This window comes from Cryptococcus neoformans, chromosome 5, assembly GCF_000149385.1.
Source record: "Cryptococcus neoformans var. neoformans B-3501A chromosome 5, whole genome shotgun sequence".
Lineage (NCBI taxonomy): Eukaryota > Fungi > Basidiomycota > Tremellomycetes > Tremellales > Cryptococcaceae > Cryptococcus > Cryptococcus deneoformans.
Genome location: NC_009181.1, coordinates 1065965 through 1085964, shown reverse-complemented (window position 1 = coordinate 1085964; position 20000 = coordinate 1065965). Strand labels below are relative to the sequence as shown.

Below are 20000 nucleotides of genomic sequence, written 5' to 3'. Positions count from 1 at the left end.
ATTGATCCTGTTGATTTCCTCCATGCCTTGCACTTGCGATGGCTGGCTTGCAGGTGCAGGAGGCGGCGGGACGTCATCATAGTCGGCTACAAGCTTGACGCCGCCCACAGCAGAATCTTCCCCCACTTGCGGTATTGGCACTCCTTCCTCGACTCCATCCACCATCCCACCTCCAATCCTCTGATCTGCGAGATCCAGTCCTGCACGTCCACTACTACCACCGCTACCTCCACTCAACGCCATCCGGATCAACCTCCAGCTTCCACCCAGATACCACCCCACCCCTTTACCGACCCCGCCGATCACCACGCCCACCGTCCGGTCCAACACCCTTCTCTTAATGACCCATCCGACGACGCACAGGAAGAAGAAGAGAGCTGCAAAAATGATGAGGCGATCCATCGTGTCTGCTTTTTCAAGGGCTCGAACGAGCTGGGCGGAAGAGGTCAGGAGGGAACTATAGGTTTCGTAGAGACTTTGAGTGAGGGTCATTGTTTGAGTAGAAGATTCTACATTTTTCGAGAGTAATCAGGTCAGTATGAGATCCTAATGCGAATAAATACAAGGACGTACCGAGCATCTGAACAGATAAGACGGAGCGTTCGAGCTCCGTCTGCATGAGAGCAGTCGTTCGCCGTAAGGCGACAGTCACTTCATTCGTCTTGGTCTGCAGTTCGTCGTCACCACTGCCATTGCCCGTAACGCACATCAGTATATTTTTCTTTTTTTTTACGTCACGGCGGGGGCATGTATCAGCTCACCCTATACCGAGCTCAGCAGCACTCTTTGCTTCTCCACCTCTGGTTGTCTCATCTGTGGAAGAATTAGGCTCGAGGTCGGACTTGAGAGAAAGTTCGTGTGCTCTAGATTGTCTTGATGCAAGGGCCTTTTTAGAATCGATCATTGCTCTCCTGAAATCTGACTTCAACCTTCCCATTGAATCAGCTATCGATCACATCAATCAGAAACAAAATGACCCACCGGATATACTCTCTCTCTATTCCTTCCACTTCCTGTGCCTCGGTCTGCTGAGGAGCATAAAGAGACAGCTCTTTGGCAATACCGAGTTGATGTCTTATTGATTCGAGGTCTGTCCGGAGTTCATCAACAAGTTCGCTGTGCATGTCTGACGGGCCGGAAAAGGTGGAAAGACGGGGGAGTTGATAGGATTGAATGTCGGCTAGACGGCGGTGGAGTGGTGGGAGGAGATCCGAGAGGGAGGTCTGTGGCGCCTGCATGGTTAGAAGTCTTAGGGTTTGGATATTATATACTTGGTCAAGAGAAAAATAGCGAGCAACGAGTGAAGAGACAGTCAAAAAGAGAACACTCCCGACTGTCGTCGTGACGAACGCGCTCGCCGGACTGTGACTTGAAAAGTGGAGGACACAACATTGCCCATCCACAAGACGCCAAAATTCCCAGACCTCTGCATCGCGTACTCGAAACAGCTGCTTTAATCGAAAACAGACGGCATCAAGAAAATAAATTCAAATGTATGGACTCAATAATGGTATCACATGCAGGGTTATACAAAAAGCTATATCTTTGACTTTTCCTCTTCTCTCCATCTCCTCTCCATTGACCGGCTGCCACCGGACGACAAATTCTCCTCTTCTTCAGGTCTTCCCGCAAGCCACATCGCCAATATCCTGGGCCACTCGCACAACTAACAATGCTCTTCAACATGACAAAAATTTAGTACTGAGACTCGGGGGCTCCGATCTCCTGGAAGTCAATCGAGGGATGTCTGGGGGCAGCGAGCTCCTTCCTATAAGTCAAAATACTTTCATCAGCAAAAATCATCCGCATGGACTCCTAATTTACAGCAATAGATGAATAGAAACGTACGCCTTGTCTGCTCGCTTGAGTACAGTCCATTTGATGACTGAAGGGTCGCTTCGGAGAGTCTCGTGTATCCTCTTCAAAACGATGGGAGAAGTGTCAAAAGTCATGGTAAAGTGGCTACACGATCTCAACGTCAGCTACATTCCAGTTTACTTCAATTTTTCTCGTCCGCCACGATTCAATCTTCATCCGGGATATCCATCCGCTCAACTGGGCGAACCCGTAACAGCTCGGAAAATGCGCGAAAAACACTCACTCTCCCGTGGAGTAGTATTGTCTCATCCTCCGTATCCTCTGGGGTAAAGTCATGTTGATGCCCAGATTTTTCAAATCCCTAACAACACCTCCAGTCTGGTGAACCTGCGTGGAAACAATGTTGACGATGCCTCGGAGGTTAACCTGTAGGGGAGAGAAAATAATGGGAAGGTGAATGTCAGCATGAAAAGTTCGAGGAGGTAATGAGAATATATCTGCACGTACAGAAGAGACCGGATTGTGGACGGCGATGCAGAAGAGTTCGTAGAGGGGCATTTTGATGGAGTTACGTGAAGTGCTGAATATGTATAGGGACGAATCGAAAACGCTCATGTCGAGGCGACGAAAGAAAGTGTGGAATTTGTACTTTACGTAATAATTTTCATCTTCTTTTTGTTTGTGTGGGAGTATGATCTATGATGCATGCGTGGGCTGACTGCATGATGCCGTCAATATCTAGGGGCCCTGCTAACGGAAGTGTAAAATGTCCAGACATATATGACCTTCTAAAATGACAGAAACTTATGCATCCCGTGAGGACAACTGGAAAAATGAAATTGACATCTAACAAAGTCACACTACTCGTACTATTATAACTCGCTTTTGCTTTCGCTCCATCGTCTAGTTAAGTTCTAGCATACCCAGCATTCTCTTGCTGGAAGACATCAGTATCCTTCTATCATCTAGATTAATCATTAAACTCACTATCCTTCTCTGTCGGCCGAGCCATCCATTGGGCATTGGCTTTGCCTGACTCCTCTTCGCGCCATTCATAGCCACATGCAAATGCCCCCCCACCATCTTCTGGCCCAGATCATGCCATGCAGTAAGCATAAGTTGCTGTTCAAGATCGTATTGCTTCTTCAGAGCGGTCTTGGATTCTTTAAGTTTAGCGACTTCTGCCTGGAGGGAGGTGATCTGCTTTTCGTAGGCGATTTGAGCTTGTTCGAAGGGAGAATGGTCCTAATAGAGCCGAAACGCGTCAGTGTACTCAAAACATCAGTGTACTCAAAACATATGGGCACGGTTAAGTGACTCACATATGTACCACCTGACTTTGATAAGACATCAAGCTTATCTTGTAACGCTTTGACCTCTGCTGAAAGCTCTGTATTACGTCCGTATAAACCGAGGAGTTTTTGTTGTGTCTCCGCTGGTACGCCGCTTGCAGACATAGAAGCTTTGAGTTCGCTAGCAATGAAGAGTATTAGCACTGAAAGCGCCTAAATTCTTTGTATGGACAGCGTACCTGAACTCTTTCTCTTTCTCAAAGGCTCTCTCTCGCTGGTCGATGCTGGCGGTTTGAAGGTTGACCTTGTCCTTCAAAAGACTAGACGATAACCGATTATCAGTAAGAAAGCTCCAGCGATTCCAAATCACCCACGTCTTGATCTCTTCAAGGTTCTGTCGATCTTTCTCTCTTAAAGCCTCAATTTGCTCTTTCAGCACTATGACTTCCTTCCCAAGGTCGGACGCATCCTTTTCTACGCTTTTTCTCAAAGCTAAAAGATGAAGTATAAGCAAGAATGATATGTTAAATCAGGACTGGCACTTACAAGCAAGAATATCACGTTTATCTTTGCCGACAAGGCTCACTGAACGGAAATAAGGTTAGATATGTTATTACGAACGTTGAGGGACATACAGTCAACCTTGGCCGCAGTCAAAGCTTTCTCGGCTTCTCCTTTGGCGACCTCTAGTTCCTGCCTTTCCCTCAGAAGCGCGTCTCTTTCTTCAAGAACCTCATCCAATCTCTGCCTGAGAGCCGCTGAGGTTTGCGAGCTACTCCATTATCAGCTTTTCCCAGTTAGTACACTTGACAGAAGCCTACTTATCACCGCCTCGACCCTCCCTAATCGCTTCCAACGTGGCTGATAATCTGAGGCCTTCCTTGTGCGCCTTGAGATAATCAGCCTGGTATCTTTCCTTGGATTTGTTGGCATCAGCAAGGAGAGTTTCAAGAGTAATGAGGCGATGAGATACTGGAGCCGATGATTGGAGGTCGGACAGTTCACGTTGAAGTGATTTGATTTTTAAACGAAGACTGTAGACTGTTCAGTCACGGGACTCGGTTCCAAGAAGGAGGAGTACGCTTACTCTGTCTTGGTTTCTCGGTCTCCATTATCAGGAAGCTCGCCTAGTTCATCACCCAGCGACATATCTCCTGGCGCATTTCTCTTTAACCCTTCGCCATTCGAAGATATAACACCGGTCAATTCAATTTCTCTTAACTTCTCTTGGCTAAGTTGCAACTCCTCTTGATGCTGCTCGTACGTTGATTGAAGCGATTCGAGCTGGTGTTGGGTTACTTCAAGTTGATGGTTCAGCTCAGTGATTTCGGTGGCCTGGTCGGCTGTCTGTTTCTCGAAAGATTCGATTTGGGATTTATAGTTATCAAAAAGGCTTTTGAACGCTACGGCTTTCTTGAGGTCTGCCTCAAGGGAGGAGTTGGTGTTGACAAGAGAAGCGTTTTCTTCTTCCAAGTTCTTGAGATGACAGTTGAGCTCAGAGCTTCGGAAGGCTTGAGGATACACTCACGCGTAATTCCCTTCGAAGGTTGGCGCTCTCCTCGAGCTTCTTTCGGTACTTTTCGATCACATTTTCGCTTTTCCGTAATCTATCTGCAGTATGTCGGTATCTGAGTATATAGATCAGATGCAATCTTAGGGCCCAAAAAAAAGCTTACTCATCCAATTGATCTTTCAACTTGCCAGCTTCAGCAGCTTCGGCTTTGTACTGTTCAATCTACTATGTGTCAGGATTGTACAATCTACAGCGTGATGATCCGTGTAAACGCACCTGCTTCGTCAACTCGGAAACACTCGTGGTTTGCTTTTCGAGGTCTTCCTCTGCTTTAGCCAGACTTTCCTCGGCTTTCAGCCTAGACGGACATCAGTCAGTCGCTATCCTTGAAAATCACAACCAAACGCACAGATCGACTTTTAACCTTTCAATTTCGTTTGCTCCTGCCGCTTGATTGCCCCTCAAACCTGCGCCTGGAGTTTCACCACGCGATAATCTCTCTAGCGCATCTTCATGCTCTTCTTTCGTTTCTTTCTGTTGGGACAGTCCATCAACGACAAATAACTTGGTTTGCATACTTTGAGACGTACAAGTTTGGATGTCAGGTCGGCAACCTGTTCCATCATCCGCTCGCATCTTGTTCGAAGATCATCATTCTCTTGCAGGAGTTTGTCCCGTTCTTCTCGAAGGCTTGACGGTGGTGGCCTGCGACAGACGTTTAGCGACAGTTCATTGACGAAATAATGGACGCACGAGTAGGAAAGATCAGGTGATGGTCTCAAGGATGATGATCCACTTTCTTGTCTTTGATGTTCAGCTGGCAGAGTTGCCGTGACCTATCATGGATCAGTGAGTCAGATTTTTGCCTCAATTAGCATGAAATAAACAGCTACATACTGCCTCAATACTTTTCATCAACTCTGCCATATGCTCTTCTTTTAACTTCTGGATACGCATGATAACCTTCTCATTCCCTGGTGCCCATACACTTGCAGCCAGGCAGAATCTGCAAATCTGTAGGAGACCTTGCACTCCTTCTCTCATAGTCGGTGTCTTGGCAATAGTGGAGAATGGTGGATCAGAAAGGCTGGATAGTGAGAGAGATGAAGGGTGAGGTGCTGGCAAAGGGAAGGAAAGGAGAAGTCGGTAAAGTCGTTTCCTAGCAAGGACATCAATAATGATGGCAGCTGATGCAGCTGCTGACGTACAAGGAATTCATTCGAAGAACCCAGTTCTCCGAAGAAGAGGCTTGGGAGGTTACTCCTCTGGCAGGTACATCCTTGAAATGTGTCGAGTCGCTGGTTTTCCAAGTTTAGTCAGCAGATGTACACACTGTTCACTTATAGACCTACACGGCACTCATAGCCTTGGCGGACGAGTCAGCATCTAGCTATTCAAGACCCAGAATATACATACCTCCATCAAGGCCTTTCCGTCTGCGAGCTGTGCAAAGTCTGTGATGGGTTTTGAGAGTTTGAATGAGTTGACATACGCCACCAAGGCGTCCTTCTCCTGCCTTGACATTGCGGGTCGGCGAGCGCTGTCTGGTTGGAAGGAAGGAGAATGGCAAGGTGATCTCACAGGCAAAGCCGATTATTTGGGCGATTTGCGACTTCGCTGTCTCGCTAGGTACTGCTCGAGCCCGTACGAGGAACAAACACCAAGGGTGGAGGTGATTATTACGTAATATTTTCAAACGTTATGCAACCAGCGACGCGTCTAATTTGTGGTAAACGCGACATTACTCAACTGCATTCCCATCTTGTTCTTCTTCTTACTGTTCGCCGGCCTCTTGACATCTTGAATCAGCAGCATCTTGAATCGGCCATTTTTGTGCCTTGGATAGGCTCATAATGCCTCTTTTCCACAGTGGGGGAGTGAAACCTTCCGCAAAGAACCCTGCACCTTCGAATACTCCCCGACACAAGACGCGTCCGAATGATGAGAATCAGCGCGTCCCTAACGAGCCCCGCAAGCAGTCATGCCCGAAAGAAACTCTTTTACAAGAAAAAAAGCAACATGATGTTCCGAAAACGCCCAAGAAGGCTCGGAATGAGTCGAAGAGCGATGAACAATCGATGATGGATGACTTGCTCGCAGGTCTTGACGCGTCAGTTTTCGAGTGGGGCCGGACCCCATCGCAAGGTTCTCAGTCAAGATCAACGCGACCTCCACAACATTCTCCTCTCAAAGAAAAAAAGCGGAGATCCCCAAACATATCTCTTGATGATCAGATGCCTCCGGCGAAGAAAGCGAAACCCTTATCACCGAAGAAAGTGGTGGCGCTTGGTAATCCTGACTTAAAACCCTCCAGGGTTATCCCAAAGAGTCCTACCAAACCCATGACGGGGAAAGAGAGGAATATCACCTCAGCGTTTAGATCGACGACGGTCAAGCAAGAGAGAATTGGTTCTCCGGCCAACGTTGAGCGAATGATTCCTTTGGTAGACGTCAAGCGCGAGTCATCACCTCTCGAAGCCAAGTCCGATGAAATCGTCGAAGCAGATGTAAAACCCGTTGTGGAACCCACGGAGGCATTGGATGGTATGAAGAAAGAGTCGCCTGATATAGATGACGATGATATGTTTGAATTTGACTTCAACATTGAAGATCTTGGCGTGACGGAAGAAGATTTATTGGCAACAGTCCCTCCACCTAAAGTAAGCTCTTCCTGTTGTATCTTAGAAGATTGTCTAATACTCTCAGATAAAATACCCAGTCCTCCACCCCTCTGTGCCTCCTGCTCCCCAAGGGTATGCTCCTACGCCATGGGCCAGATGCATTGTTGAAGCTGTATTTGGCGGTTTGTTATTCGAAGACGGTGTTATCCCTTCGACGAGTGAGCTTGACATAATGAGTGTTGTTGAAGTCTCTTTTGCCAAAGTGAGTGCTATCGCTTGACCTCTTAGACCACAAGATTCTGACACACTCCGTAAGACTCTCGTAGTCACTCTAACGGACGGAGGTGCTCGTGGAGTAGTACACCTCAAAGATCGGTGGGCCGATACTGAAGTAAGGAAAGGTTCGTCAACTTAATGCCGGTCGACCGGCGAGTTGTTAATGTATCTCGCACAGGCGACATCATCAACATCGTCTCTCCCTTACTAGCAACTCAAACCACCAAGCCAATCTCGGTAACCTTCAAAGACCCGTCTACCTTTTTAATACATCATCCCGACCTTATGATCACCATGACCTCTATTGCCAACGCCATGCCTTGTCCCCGTAAACCTGTCATCCAATCACTTATCCGAACGCCAGGTCCACCTACGAAACCTCTCCTCTATGGCACACTTTTGCATTCTTTGCTTCAGGGCGCATTGTTGCAACAAGATTTTGGCGCCGACGGCACTTTCAGAAGACTAGATGCTGAATTGAAGAAGGATGAGATAAAGCTAGAGATATGGAGTACAGATATGGGGATCCTAGATGTGAGGGAAGAAGTTGGAGTGAAGGCGGGGAGAGGGTTTGAAGTCTTTGGCGAGCGTTACATCACAAAGGACCCAAAGGCAAGCGGATTACGCTACTTTATCTACTCGTTGTTAAACGCTGACCCGTTAATCGAAATTTAGCCTGAAGGAGAACTTCATTCTAGCGCGGGTGATCAGCCAGCTCTTCTCGCCATCAATGGTCTTCACGAGGTGGAAGAAGACATTTGGTCACCGAAATGGGGTCTGAAAGGCAAAATGGACGCTTCTGTCCAGGCAAAGATCATCCGCGATCCTCTGCATGGTACGCAGGTCGAAGAACACGTTGCTCCATTTGAGATTAAAACAGGCAGATCTGTTGGTGTGATGGCTCATCGAGCGCAAACAATGTTGTATACACTTCTCATGGAAGATCGATATGGTGCGTTATATTCCATAATTTGCTGGCCATGTCCATTGGGCTAACAAAAATTATGCAGGTGTTCCTGTCCCTGCTGGTCTCTTATACTACTCGGCGCTTGACACCATCCTTCGAGTCGAAGCCAAGCAGAATGAGATTCGTGCCCTCATTATGGCTCGTAATGAGCTCGCAATGTACATGTCAAAGCAGCGTAAAATACCCAAGCATTTGCCCGAAGGTGATAGACCAGTAGAGATTTTGAGAGGGGGTGTCGTCAAGAAAGAGATGGTCAAAGAAGAGAAAAGAGAGGAGGAACTGGAAGCAGAAGTTGAAGAGGCATTCTTGCCGCCGACCATCGATAATATGAGGGACTGTAAGATGTGTTACGCTGTCGAGAGTTGTATGCTCTATCGCAAAGTAAGGTGTTCTACCTATTTTTTTCGAGCGCTGGTCTTACATGATTATCATAGGCCATCGACAAGATACCTCAAGACCCCGAAGACCCTATTGCTGAGCTGTACGAGGAGCATACAGGTCATATGACAGAGAAAGACGCTGAATTCTACAAGAAGTGGGACACCCTCGTGACAGTTGAAGAGCAGGACACAGTGAAGTTTAGGTCACAACTTTGGACCATGACTGCCAAGCAAAGAGAGAAAAATGGAAAGTGAGTCTTCTCCTGTATCTTCCTGACGAGGGAGAACAACTCTGATAGAGTTTTACAGATGTTTCAGTGATATGATCATTGAATCATACTCCAACGACCTTGGAAAATCTCTTGCAAAAATCCATCGCCACAGTTACACTTTTATCCGCGCTCCTTCTGCTATCTCTGAAAATACTACTTCTCTTCTTTCCGGACACATCGCAAAAGGCGATCCTGTCTCCCTTTCTATTGAACCTGATCTTCTTTGTATGTGGCGAGGCTTCGTTACCGATCTTACCCAGACCAGTGTCACTGTCGCCGTAACATATGTCATCAACACTGATGCCCTCCTGAAACGGACAGGACGAGAGCACCGCGTTCTCAGGGCGTCTGACGGGCAGAGTCAGGATAAAGTGGTGTTTCGAATTGACAAGGATGAGATGGCGAGTGGTATGATGCGGATGAGAAACAACCTTGCTCAGCTGTTTTACAAGAACGGGGATGAAGCGCGAAGGCGTCTTATCGTCGACCAGGCAGCACCCGAGTTTGAGCCCTCTTGGCGTCCCGAACCTTCAGAGATCCCTCCATCTCTCAACTCTGATCAGCAAAAGGCCATGGAGAGTGTCCTCACTGCGCGAGACTATTCTCTGATCCTCGGTATGCCCGGTACCGGTAAAAGTACGACTATAGCAGAGACCATCAAAGCGCTTGTAGCGAGAGGGAGGACTGTCTTGCTCACGTCTTATACACACTCTGCGGTGGATGCCATTCTGATGAAGTTGACAGATGCAGAGTTTGGAGTATTACGATTGGGGAATATCGACAAGGTACGAATCTTCTTTTCTCGTGGCAGTCGATGCGTGAATTATTGACATTGTCGCAGGTCCACCCTGATGTGCAGCATTTAACGCTTGAAGCGTATGAAGCCTCGGCAAATATGGATCAGTTGAATGCGAGATTGATGACGCCTCCCGTTGTGGCTGCAACATGTCTTGCTATCGACCAGTGAGTGATCTTTTCGGGTAATGCTTGTCAGAAAACTGATATGCAAAAGTCCATTATTCTTCCGTCGTCGATTTGACTACTGCATCGTCGACGAGGCTTCTCAAATCACGCTTCCCACCTGCATCGGTCCCCTGCGAATGGCAGACAAGTTTGTCCTGGTCGGAGACCATTACCAACTGCCGCCTATCGTCCGTCATGCAGAAGCTCGTCGTGGTGGACTGGACGTTTCCCTCTTTCGGCATCTCTCTGCCGCCCATCCTTCCGCTGTCGTCGATCTTTCTTACCAGTATAGGATGAACGAGGATATTATGGCGTTGTCGAATAAACTCGTATATGAGGGTCGGTTGAAATGCGGGAATGAGCAAGTGGCGCAGAGCGGACTCAAGTTGCGTTCTCGAAAGAGATGTAAGGAGATCTTTGGGGACGCCGGGTGTACGTGCGATCAAGGGAAAGGGTGTTGGATCCAGGACTTGTTGGAAGAAAGCGCAAAGTGTGTTTTTATAGACACGGATGGGGTACCTGCATTAGACTCGCGAGTGGGAGATTTGGTGCAGAATGAGATAGAAGCGAAGCTCGTCCAACAGGTGGGTATCGGCATTATGCTGTATTTTTCTGCGTATGGCTGACTGTCGTCGACCCTCTGTTTAGCTGTCGACTGCCCTCGTAGCTTCGGGCGTACGACAAGAAGATATCGCGATCATCACGCCTTATCGTCAGCAAATCAAGCTTTTATCTTCTTACCTCAAGCCTATTCCGCGAGTCGAGATCTTGACAGCAGACAAGTCTCAAGGTAGAGATAAGGATTGTATTTTGGTTTCCCTGGTCAGATCGAATGAGAGTGGCAATGTGAGTTGCTTTAGGTTTTGATCAAGATCGATTTTTATCTGATTATATGGCAGATTGGTGATCTTCTCAGAGACTGGCGTCGAATCAACGTATCCTTCACTCGAGCCAAAAAGAAGCTTGTCATTTTTGCAAGCGCTAAAACTCTCAATGCTGATCCCCTGTTCAAGGAATTCCTGGAGCTGGTGAGAGAGAAGGGGTTCGAAAAGAAGTTGAAGAAGGGTGACGATAAATTACATTTTGTGCAAGTGCCAAATTCCCAAGTACCGACACAAGACAAAGGGAAAGAGCGAGTGAAAATAGAGAAGAAGGTTGTGGCAGGGGCAGGCAAAAGGGTTTTGAATGGACGAGGACCGTTTGTGAAAGAAGTAATGGTGAGTGAACATGATCGATGATTGTTGCAGAAGCTGACGTGGTCGACATAGAACATGGAATGAAGAAGTTACTAGTCGATGATGTCCTTTTTTCCGAATCTGACCATGTAACAGTAACAACGGCAAATTATAATCTTGTTATAATAATGACATCATGTATCTTGCGTTTTGATATCTGCTGGTGCTCATTGGCTTCCTAGTTCGATCGTTGGTTGAGCCGCAATATGCCCGGAAGATTGAAATGAAGAAGAAGGCTTTTGTTACAGTAAATGTGAGGAACTCCCATTGTTAGTCCCATTTGTAGTACAAACAAGTGATACTCCAACTGTTATTACAAATGGTTCTTTAGCGTGTTTGCTACCGATCCAGGTCAATGGTCATTGCCCGTTAATTTAGCGAAAGGAGGGCCGCGACTACGTGGTGGTAAGTATCGATGGCCAAGTGGCTTTTTATGCCCGTCGCCGCTATGCCTGTCGCAGTTACCGAAATGGATCACGTAATGGGGCGGGTTACGTAAGTTATTTCGGCGGCCATGACCCGGATGACGCGCTGTCTCTTCGGGGATGGATTTTCGTCGAGGAACGAAGGGAGATGGGACGGGCGCCTTGGTCTACCGCTAACATCCATATCCCTCCATACTCTTTCTTCCAACCTCTTTTATCCGCCACCGCTGCTTCTTCCTTCCTCACCGCTGCTTTCATATATAGACCGCCGCAACCCCTCGCCCACCCTCCCCGCAGTTAGCCCCGTACCTTTCGCGGCCCCGGCCCTTACAAATCGCACTCGCACACTCGCCCCATTTCGACATTGCGCCCGCTCTCCGCCGCCACGTCTCTCTATCCACTGTCGCCTAACAGTAAACATCTGGCCCAGTCTGCCTCGCACAGGCCGCCAGTTTATATCAGAACCCATCTTCTTGGCGTTCTTTTTCTTGGCACCACTGTAGCTCCGCAAATCGACATTCACGCGAGTACACCACGGCAAAGATGGGTCTTTTGAGTCAGCGAATGGATTCTCTCTCCATCAGAGGGAAGACTTCCAGACGCAGCTCCGTCGCGTCCCCTGCCGGCACCCCAGCCAGAGACTCGGGCGAGACTCAGATCGACGATGGCGACCCCAACGATACAAGCACTCTCGACCAAGAAGAAGGCAACATCCTGTTGTCCATTATCTCTCAATGTAAGCATTCGCAGCTACATATACAGTGGTTTGCTGACAAGCTGTATGTCAGTGCGACCTGGAATGGACCTGTCCAAGATTGCCCTTCCCACTTTCGTGCTTGAGCCCAGGAGTCTTTTGGAAAGGATCACTGACTTTTTCTCACATCCGGAGTTGATCTTTGGGTGATTTCTTCGTATTCCAACTTTTATACATTTCGATACTGACGCTGTGGGTTTTTCAGGGCCGGCAATGACCCCGATGCAAAACAGAGATACATCCGTGTGATGACATTTTACCTGAGTGGCTGGCACATTAAACCCAAGGGGTGAGTTGGATTCATTCACATTTTTACCCATTTTTTGCTGATGATTGGTGTCTCTGCTAGCGTCAAAAAACCGTTCGTTATGTCCTCCATTGTTACTCTCAGTCTTACTGATCGTCTTGCAGGTACAACCCTGTTCTTGGGGAATTTTTCCGTTGCACCTACGTTTACCCTGATGGATCGGAAGGATTCTACATTGCCGAACAGGTCTCACACCATCCTGTAAGTACATTGTCACCTTAGACACAATTTTGTATCTAACAAAAAGAACGTAGCCTGTATCTGCATTCTTCTACATTAGTCCTAAGAATGGGTTGCTTGTAACCGGAGAGCTTAAGCCAAAAGTTTGTATCTGTTAACCGTCTTTAATAGGAGATGATGCTGACTGGGCGGGTGACAGAGCAAGTTCCTTGGTAACAGTGCCGCTACTATTATGGAGGGTGAAGACCGGATACGGCTGTTGGACCGACCCGAGGATGGGGAGTATTCCATCACTGTAAGCTGTGGTCAATTCAATCAGCTGTAGCTCCACGAGCTAACATTTGTCCTAGATGCCCAACACCTACGCACGAGGTATTCTCTTCGGCAAGATGCTTTTGGAGCTCTGTGACGTGTCTAGCATTGCCAATGCCAAGAATGACTTCCACTGTGATGTCGACTTCAAGGCAAAGGTAAGGACGTCCTCGCCTGATCTACCAGTTTGGCTAATCCGCTGGATTCTTAGGGATGGATATCGGGTGGTTACAACGTAATTTCTGGCAAGGTCGTTGGTCCGGGCAGGTCGGACATTGGGGAGATTAGTGGCCACTGGTCATCTGCTATTGAGTTCAAAGACAAGGACACCAAGGAGAAAAAGGTTCTTTTCGACCCTTCTACTTCACGTGTTGCGCCAAAGAAGGTTTTGCCCGAATCTGAGCAGGAGGAGTATGAGTCTAGGAGGTGTGTTTTCCTTCCCTTTTTTTTCTGCAAGAGAAGGCCTGCGGCTGATTTCCGTCCTTGCTTAGGTTGTGGACTAAGCTCACTGATGCTATCCGAGCTGCCGACATGCACGGTGCAACCGCCGCCAAGTCCGCTGTAGAAGACCGCCAGCGAGAGCTTGCCAAGAAGCGAGAATCCGCAGGCGAACCCGCTCACGAGCAAAGATTTTTCAAGCACGTTGCCGGGGACAAGTGGATGCCCAAGTTGGACGTTGACAAGTGAGCCGACGCGTTCCTGTCCATCTTTTCCAAGTCGATAAGCTAAATGTCACCTTGATAGTTTGCCCAAGGACCGAAATGAGATGGAGGATGTAGTTCGTAAATGGATCTTTGGCGACAAGAATCCCTTGGACTACGAGAGTGTCAAGACGACTCCTCGAGGTTCCCAATCCACGGAGTCTGGAGCTGCCCCTGTCGCCGCGGGTGAAGCTACTCCCGTCGCTGCGGGTGGAGCTGTTGCTGGCGGAGCTGCTGGAGCTGCCGGTGTCGCTGGCGCTGATGTTAGTTCTTCCAACACTAGTGTAGCCGAATCTACAAGAAGTACCTCTACAGAGCCTCGTAAGTTTTATAGGCAAACCAACCCCTTTAGATGTATAAAAACTGACATGAGAATCAAAGCTGCAGTACCCACCGCACCAGGTCCTCCTGTCGGTCAACCAGTTGACCATCCCGTACCTCCTAAAGCCTAAACCCTTCCCTAGAATCTCATCAAACTCCTATCTTTTTTCCCGCACGATACCCAACACGCGCGCAAGTCTTACCTGGTGATGATGCCTGTAGAGTCGGTCCCCGCGAGTAGAAAGCCGAGAAGTAATTTTTTCAAAGAGGGTGGGTTAGTAATGAGGACTATATGAATGACGCGGACGAGCAGAAGGAAGACAGTTATTCAACCCCCAACTGTAGACTATCAACTTTTTAAACCTGCTTCATATCCAGTCTCCTTTTGCAGGTTTTGCCTTTATCTTTTGCTCTTGTTTCTAGTATTTTATTGCTTGGATTCATAAGTGTACGGCTGGGCTCTGACGTCGAGAACGAGTTAACTGTGCTTTAATGATACACATGCATGAGAAAAATCGCCGATTATCCACTCTTCTACTGTTGTAGGAGTAAAAAGTGTCGGGAATCGCCACACTCGGATTGGCTGAAATTTGATCCCGCTCATTCCTTGCTCGAGAAGCGCAAGACCGACGAAAGCCCAATCAAGGCAATTCGCCAATTCGCACAATCTCTTCTCTCTTCAACTATCACCAAAGCACTCCTTCAACATGGTCTCCTTAGCACGAACAATCAGACATTTCAGGCTCGTTGGGTTTAAGGAGTGGTTCAGGCAATTGACGTGAGTTTTCATTTTTGCCTTTGTGCTGCTTGCCAGGAGGAGATTGAACCGGGTGTTTGGCATGTGGGACCTATCTCGCACATATTTCTATTACTTGGCTGGTCAAGCTGACAGATGTGTATAGCTACATTGGTGATGCCAAGTATGGAAGGCTCGTCGGCACTGACCAATTCGGCAACCGATACTTTGAGCAATTGGACCCCAAGGAGGAGCTTCCTGGTGGGTATCATCTGTTTTCGAATTGTGTGATGCTGTGATTGCGGGCGGTTTTGATGGGTTGGCGGTATGGGACGCATTGAGGGAATGCATTGAGGGAATTTCCTTCTTGAGATGTTCGTTAGGGATCTCATTGCGGCGGAGGAGTTGGAGAATTGTCGAGGAATCAGGAGGAAGGCTTGGAGAGAACGCGAGATAAAAATCCCAAAGATCGCCTCCCCCATACTCCCTGCAACTCTGCAGCCCACTGTTCGCCTCCGGGAGCCAAAATTCAATAGCTAACAGACATCTTTCAGGCCGACATCGATGGATTGACTACTCTCAAGACGATTTTAATGCCTCCCAAGTGACTCCCGAGTGGCATTCTTGGATCCATCACATCCGTAAAGATGCCCCTACAGACGATGTCATTATGAAACAATTGTCTCCCCCTTGGAAGGCTGTGAGTTTCTTTTTTTCGTCTTCCTGGGTGCTTGTTGTGGTGGTCAACAGCCGAAGCAGTGTTGTCCAAAAGACAGATCACTGATGGATTATGCTCTTTAGCCTTATACTGAGAACATGACTGGTACCCGTGGGCATTTCAAGACCTACTCTACCACTGCCCCCAAAATCCAAGCTTGGGATCCTGTCGTTAAGCCCCGAGGAGGTGCCCAAACTCAGGCTTAAGTCTGGGTTTAGGAATGAAAACCAATGTAATATCATCTATGCATGTGAATTGGGACCCAATATTGATGACTATGACAACATGACGACGAAAATCCCGGAAAACAATGACAAGATTACTTGATGAATACTGCTATAGTTGATTGGTATTGAGAGTTTGTGTATATTAGATGCTCCCGTCCTGATTAATGGCTTCTCGCTGGGACTGCAAGTCTTTATGACTGGCAGTCCCCGACTGCCGACTCATTTCTTCTTGTCGCTGCCTTTCTTCCAAATCACTCTGTTCAGCCGCAGCCATCCTATTCATTGCCGCTGTACCCAACTCTGCAAAAGATTTGCCACACATGCACCAATTTTTTACATTGGGAGGCGAGGAGATGATGGAATCGATTTCGTTGTCGCGGCATACGCAGGGGTCGTAGGTCGGTAAAAGTAGATTATCGGACAAACAGTGACACTGTCCGTGTACATGTCAATCACGCTTTTGTTTCCAGAGACATGCAAAGGTGAAAGATTATTGACTCACGCTTGGCAGATGGGTAGGTACAGTGACACTCATCATACGAAGTTGACCTGGGCCATCAATCTTTTGCCCTTTTGCAGACTCCCCATGCACCGAATAATAGACCTGGAGGATCATTTGGTGCGATACCCGCAAAGGGCTTATTGTACTTTAGAAATCCATTCTGTCAGCAAAGATATAGGCACATGACCGAAAGTCACCTACCCGCTATGGGTCGACGGCCGAACTTATATCATGATTTGGCATCCTCGCCACAGCCCTTACTTTCCACCCTTGGTCCTCACCCGGAAGCCCACCTTCCCCACCAGCTTCATGTCCTCTCCAAAGGGCTTCATACTCTGATCCGGGGTGATTCCCACCTTTCGGATGCGCAAACCCGATTTGGTAGGCGACGTATTGCTTGGGATCTTCAGGTGAATGCGGCGGCTCGTCAGGCGTACGTGGGGAGGTGATGGTGTATGATTGAGAGAGCAGGAGGCGAACGAGGAAGATTGTGGTGGATACAGAGGGCGCGGGGATGTTAATTGAGAGAAGGATGACGGATGCAATAGAGAACTATTGAACCAGACAGGAGGAAGGAATTTGCACAAGTCAGCGAGAGAATAAAGAACCACGAAGATGGGAAGAAAATGTACCACATCCGCACTGGCAGAGAGCGTCCAGCTACCTAAACCGTCTACAAAACCCTCTTTACGCAAATCCAAGGACGTCACACCTCCAGTGACTGGAGACACTGCATGCACCAGCAATTCTGGGGAAGCGACAAGATCACCCTTCATCCAATCCGCCTTATCGATTTTATTACTCCCATCGCTTCCGGTTTTATCCCACTTAAGACTGCCGTGCGAACTCTCGTCGATGGGAAGATGTGAGTGTCGACGAGTATACAACCCTTGCCCAGGAGACCCGGAATCATCAACATCGTAATCCTCGTCCAAGGAATCATTTGCCATAGCGGCAATGTTGTCTCTGCTTTTGCTTCCAGAGTTTCTTGGTATGGAAATGCCGCGCGATGAAGATCTCCCAGATCGTTCAGCTGCCGTTTTCTCGGAGCGGGCCATGACTCGTTCAAAATCGGCCGCATAGGTATGTTCAAAAGCTGGTGTGATAGCTTTGAAGATGGAGGAGAATGAGGTGTATGGAGTGCCTTGGACGCGGGCAGTTATCATGTAGGGTACACGCCCGAAAGAGTGCCAGTCACTTGTCGCCAAGGTTGCTGGAAGGAGAATTGAAAATTGAAAGCTTTATTGCACATCAGCCGATGCTCCACGACCATTCTCCGAGTTACACGTACGATTGACTTCCCTTTTCAAGCCAAATACCATCTTCATCCCTTCCTGCCAGTACTTCTACACCTCTTTCAAAAATACCGTCATCTTCCCAACCTCTTTTCTTCCCCATATTTAGCCTACATACGCTCTGCACGCCAACCGAGATGGCTTGAACCTTTTTGCGCTCCTTCATGATCACTTCGAGAGCTCCAGAAAGGACGGTATCTTCGTTTGCATGTTCGCATTCGGCTCCACCTGATTCTACAGGGAGCAAGTCCAGCGGCCGAGGAGGGCGGACGAGAAATGTAGCCCTTGCGCATTTGTCAGTGACATTGGCCAAGACAAGAGCGAGAGGTTCAGCCAAATTTACCATGCATGCACATGAATTTTTAGTTCCCCTGTCGAACTTCTAGGCTGAGGGCTCGCACTCCGCAAATTAATGGGAGGTGGTACTCGTGGTCTGTTATCCAAGGCCATTGGATTACGGGCCGGTGAGCGATCTAGGTGTGAATAAGCATAGGCCGGAGGTGGTCGTATTGAGGAGCCGCTTCCCAGCGAAGAAAGTGATATGGGCCGTGAAGAGGCAGGGTCGGATGTGTTGCTCATCTCTGTCACTTCTCCGGAACGTCGAGGAGAGAGTAAAGGGCAGAGAGATGTAGCAATGCATGAGTATAAGGCTGGGAGTAACTGCTAATGGTTTGGGCGCGGCGACTTTTGGAAACGGCCAAAGAAGACTTGCGGGCTCTTATTTCCAGACCAGTCAGCTACTGCCTGCTCCTTAAAATGCTTGTTGACAATGGGCGGCCCCCCCTTACAAAAACATAAGTCCGGCCCTTCTTATTTTTATTTATCTATTTAATTTATGTACCCTCTTGTTACTTCGGTCGAGCTCCGAACGGAAATAACATGCTCCGCCGACTCACTCTCATCGCTCACAAGCACAGATGCTTGAAATTTTCAGCAAGCGGCAAGAAATGTGAAACATCGATGAGCTGCACGAGGATGCCAACAACATGTCAGCTATGTTTGCATGCAATTAACATGAGCTACGGAAAAATCTGGAGAAATCCAGGCGCTGTCGAGGACGATAAATAAAAGGCGGCACTGAACGGTGATTGAATGTGGAATTATCGATAAGCGGAGGACCGAGCTTCATCAACGAAGGACTTCGCGAATCTTCCGCTCCCAGGTTTATAAATCGATTTGCTTAAGCCGTCGAATGGCGTACAAGTTCACTTCCATATCTATATCTTTTATCCGTCCCCACATCTTCGCTTCGGTTCTGTTCAATTTCGTCACCTAATCCATTATGACCATCGCTGCCGCATACCCTATTATGTCCCTATTACCGTGCAGAGCTGCCGAGCGGTCCCCCTCCGCACCTTTCCTGAAGGTCGTCAGGCAAACGCTAAAACTTTAATAAAGCCTCCTTTTGCCGTCCTTGCTGCTCGCCATGCCGTCCTCGGCTTCTTTCAAGTCACCTCGCGACTGTCATTGGGCTTTAACAAAGGAGCTGTTGGGGGGTGGATCATCGCTTTGCACGGTAGTAGCCGGCCACAGCTGCATGCTGATCATCAATTATCACATATCTATAGTGCTACGGCGCATGCTTTGTATTTGTTCTATTGTGACGTGAGCTTCCAGCAACAAGAGTCCTCCGCCGTACTCCCAACTCCCGACCGCCAGAGACCAGACCGAAGATCAACCTATTTGCCGACAATTGCAGATTACAGAGTGGGATTACGGGTTTCAGGTCCGCAGATCAAGACCAAAAAACCACAAAACTTGACAACCGGTTCACAAAAACCACGGCTCGACTGCCACCGTCTCCTTTCTCAGCTTCCTCTTGTTCTTGCTGCTGCACACCCATGACAAAGGCCTACGACCTGTGACATTTTCCTACGACCTGCGACATCTTGTCCATTTGACATTACAAAACTTAATTACCGATATACTTACAGCCGGAGATTTTTGTCTTTCAGTTCCTGATTAATTCCCTCATCGCTCCTTAATCCGACTTCCAGTCCCGAAGATGATGTCTTTCGGTTCAATTCATAATAATTTCCAGGCTGTGTCGCGAGAGCTGCTTTTGGCTTTGAATATTGACTCGACCTTTTCCGTACACATTCGTACTTTTAATAGATGATGACCGGCTATTGCTTCAAAATATTTCTGCATGAACCTGTTATACCACTGTATTTGTACGACTTTA

At 48.0% G+C, this 20000-nt stretch overlaps 7 protein-coding genes across 7 annotated transcripts in view; 3 read left to right on the top strand and 4 right to left on the bottom strand.

The window, feature by feature from the left end:
* The window catches only part of CNBE4000 (hypothetical protein), a gene marked incomplete at both ends in the record, with an annotated part of 1337 nt that extends 99 nt beyond the window's left edge, over nucleotides 1-1238 (bottom strand). The window contains 4 exons of the mRNA XM_770033.1: nucleotides 1-509; nucleotides 574-686; nucleotides 762-929; nucleotides 982-1238. The exon at nucleotides 1-509 is cut by the window's left edge and continues 99 nt beyond it. Coding sequence (XP_775126.1) covers nucleotides 1-509; nucleotides 574-686; nucleotides 762-929; nucleotides 982-1238 — 1047 coding nt within the window. The remainder of the gene's footprint in view (nucleotides 510-573; nucleotides 687-761; nucleotides 930-981) is intronic.
* A 457-nt stretch (nucleotides 1239-1695) lies between these two features.
* CNBE3990 (hypothetical protein) lies at nucleotides 1696-2376 on the bottom strand (the record flags this gene model as incomplete). The annotated part of the gene is made up of 3 exons (XM_770032.1): nucleotides 1696-1768; nucleotides 1849-1962; nucleotides 2102-2376. 3 exons carry the CDS (start codon nucleotides 2374-2376, stop codon nucleotides 1696-1698), a joined length of 462 nt encoding a protein of 153 aa, XP_775125.1.
* A 349-nt stretch (nucleotides 2377-2725) lies between these two features.
* On the bottom strand, nucleotides 2726-6147 carry CNBE3980 (hypothetical protein; the record flags this gene model as incomplete). The annotated part of the gene is made up of 19 exons (XM_770031.1): nucleotides 2726-2755; nucleotides 2806-3063; nucleotides 3141-3291; nucleotides 3350-3430; nucleotides 3485-3602; nucleotides 3657-3695; nucleotides 3746-3882; nucleotides 3932-4144; nucleotides 4198-4586; nucleotides 4639-4738; nucleotides 4787-4845; nucleotides 4900-4981; nucleotides 5033-5157; nucleotides 5214-5328; nucleotides 5377-5459; nucleotides 5521-5782; nucleotides 5832-5921; nucleotides 5976-5989; nucleotides 6040-6147. The coding sequence occupies 19 exons, from the start codon at nucleotides 6145-6147 to the stop codon at nucleotides 2726-2728; spliced, it is 2454 nt and encodes an 817-aa protein (XP_775124.1).
* A 1329-nt stretch (nucleotides 6148-7476) lies between these two features.
* On the top strand, nucleotides 7477-11382 carry CNBE3970 (hypothetical protein; the record flags this gene model as incomplete). Its single annotated transcript, XM_770030.1, has 12 exons — nucleotides 7477-7506; nucleotides 7561-7645; nucleotides 7699-8132; nucleotides 8196-8472; nucleotides 8531-8868; nucleotides 8922-9118; nucleotides 9177-9924; nucleotides 9981-10102; nucleotides 10152-10686; nucleotides 10751-10948; nucleotides 11002-11319; nucleotides 11371-11382. The coding sequence occupies 12 exons, from the start codon at nucleotides 7477-7479 to the stop codon at nucleotides 11380-11382; spliced, it is 3294 nt and encodes a 1097-aa protein (XP_775123.1).
* A 923-nt stretch (nucleotides 11383-12305) lies between these two features.
* On the top strand, nucleotides 12306-14468 carry CNBE3960 (hypothetical protein; the record flags this gene model as incomplete). The annotated part of the gene is made up of 12 exons (XM_770029.1): nucleotides 12306-12498; nucleotides 12551-12662; nucleotides 12722-12805; nucleotides 12866-12877; nucleotides 12928-13024; nucleotides 13078-13146; nucleotides 13203-13298; nucleotides 13354-13473; nucleotides 13527-13741; nucleotides 13807-13998; nucleotides 14060-14337; nucleotides 14398-14468. 12 exons carry the CDS (start codon nucleotides 12306-12308, stop codon nucleotides 14466-14468), a joined length of 1539 nt encoding a protein of 512 aa, XP_775122.1.
* Nucleotides 14469-15044: 576 nt separating this feature from the next.
* CNBE3950 (hypothetical protein) lies at nucleotides 15045-15997 on the top strand (the record flags this gene model as incomplete). Its single annotated transcript, XM_770028.1, has 4 exons — nucleotides 15045-15115; nucleotides 15240-15334; nucleotides 15628-15773; nucleotides 15875-15997. The coding sequence occupies 4 exons, from the start codon at nucleotides 15045-15047 to the stop codon at nucleotides 15995-15997; spliced, it is 435 nt and encodes a 144-aa protein (XP_775121.1).
* A 727-nt stretch (nucleotides 15998-16724) lies between these two features.
* CNBE3940 (hypothetical protein) lies at nucleotides 16725-17686 on the bottom strand (the record flags this gene model as incomplete). Its single annotated transcript, XM_770027.1, has 2 exons — nucleotides 16725-17072; nucleotides 17153-17686. 2 exons carry the CDS (start codon nucleotides 17684-17686, stop codon nucleotides 16725-16727), a joined length of 882 nt encoding a protein of 293 aa, XP_775120.1.
* Between the last annotated feature and the right edge of the window lie 2314 nt (nucleotides 17687-20000).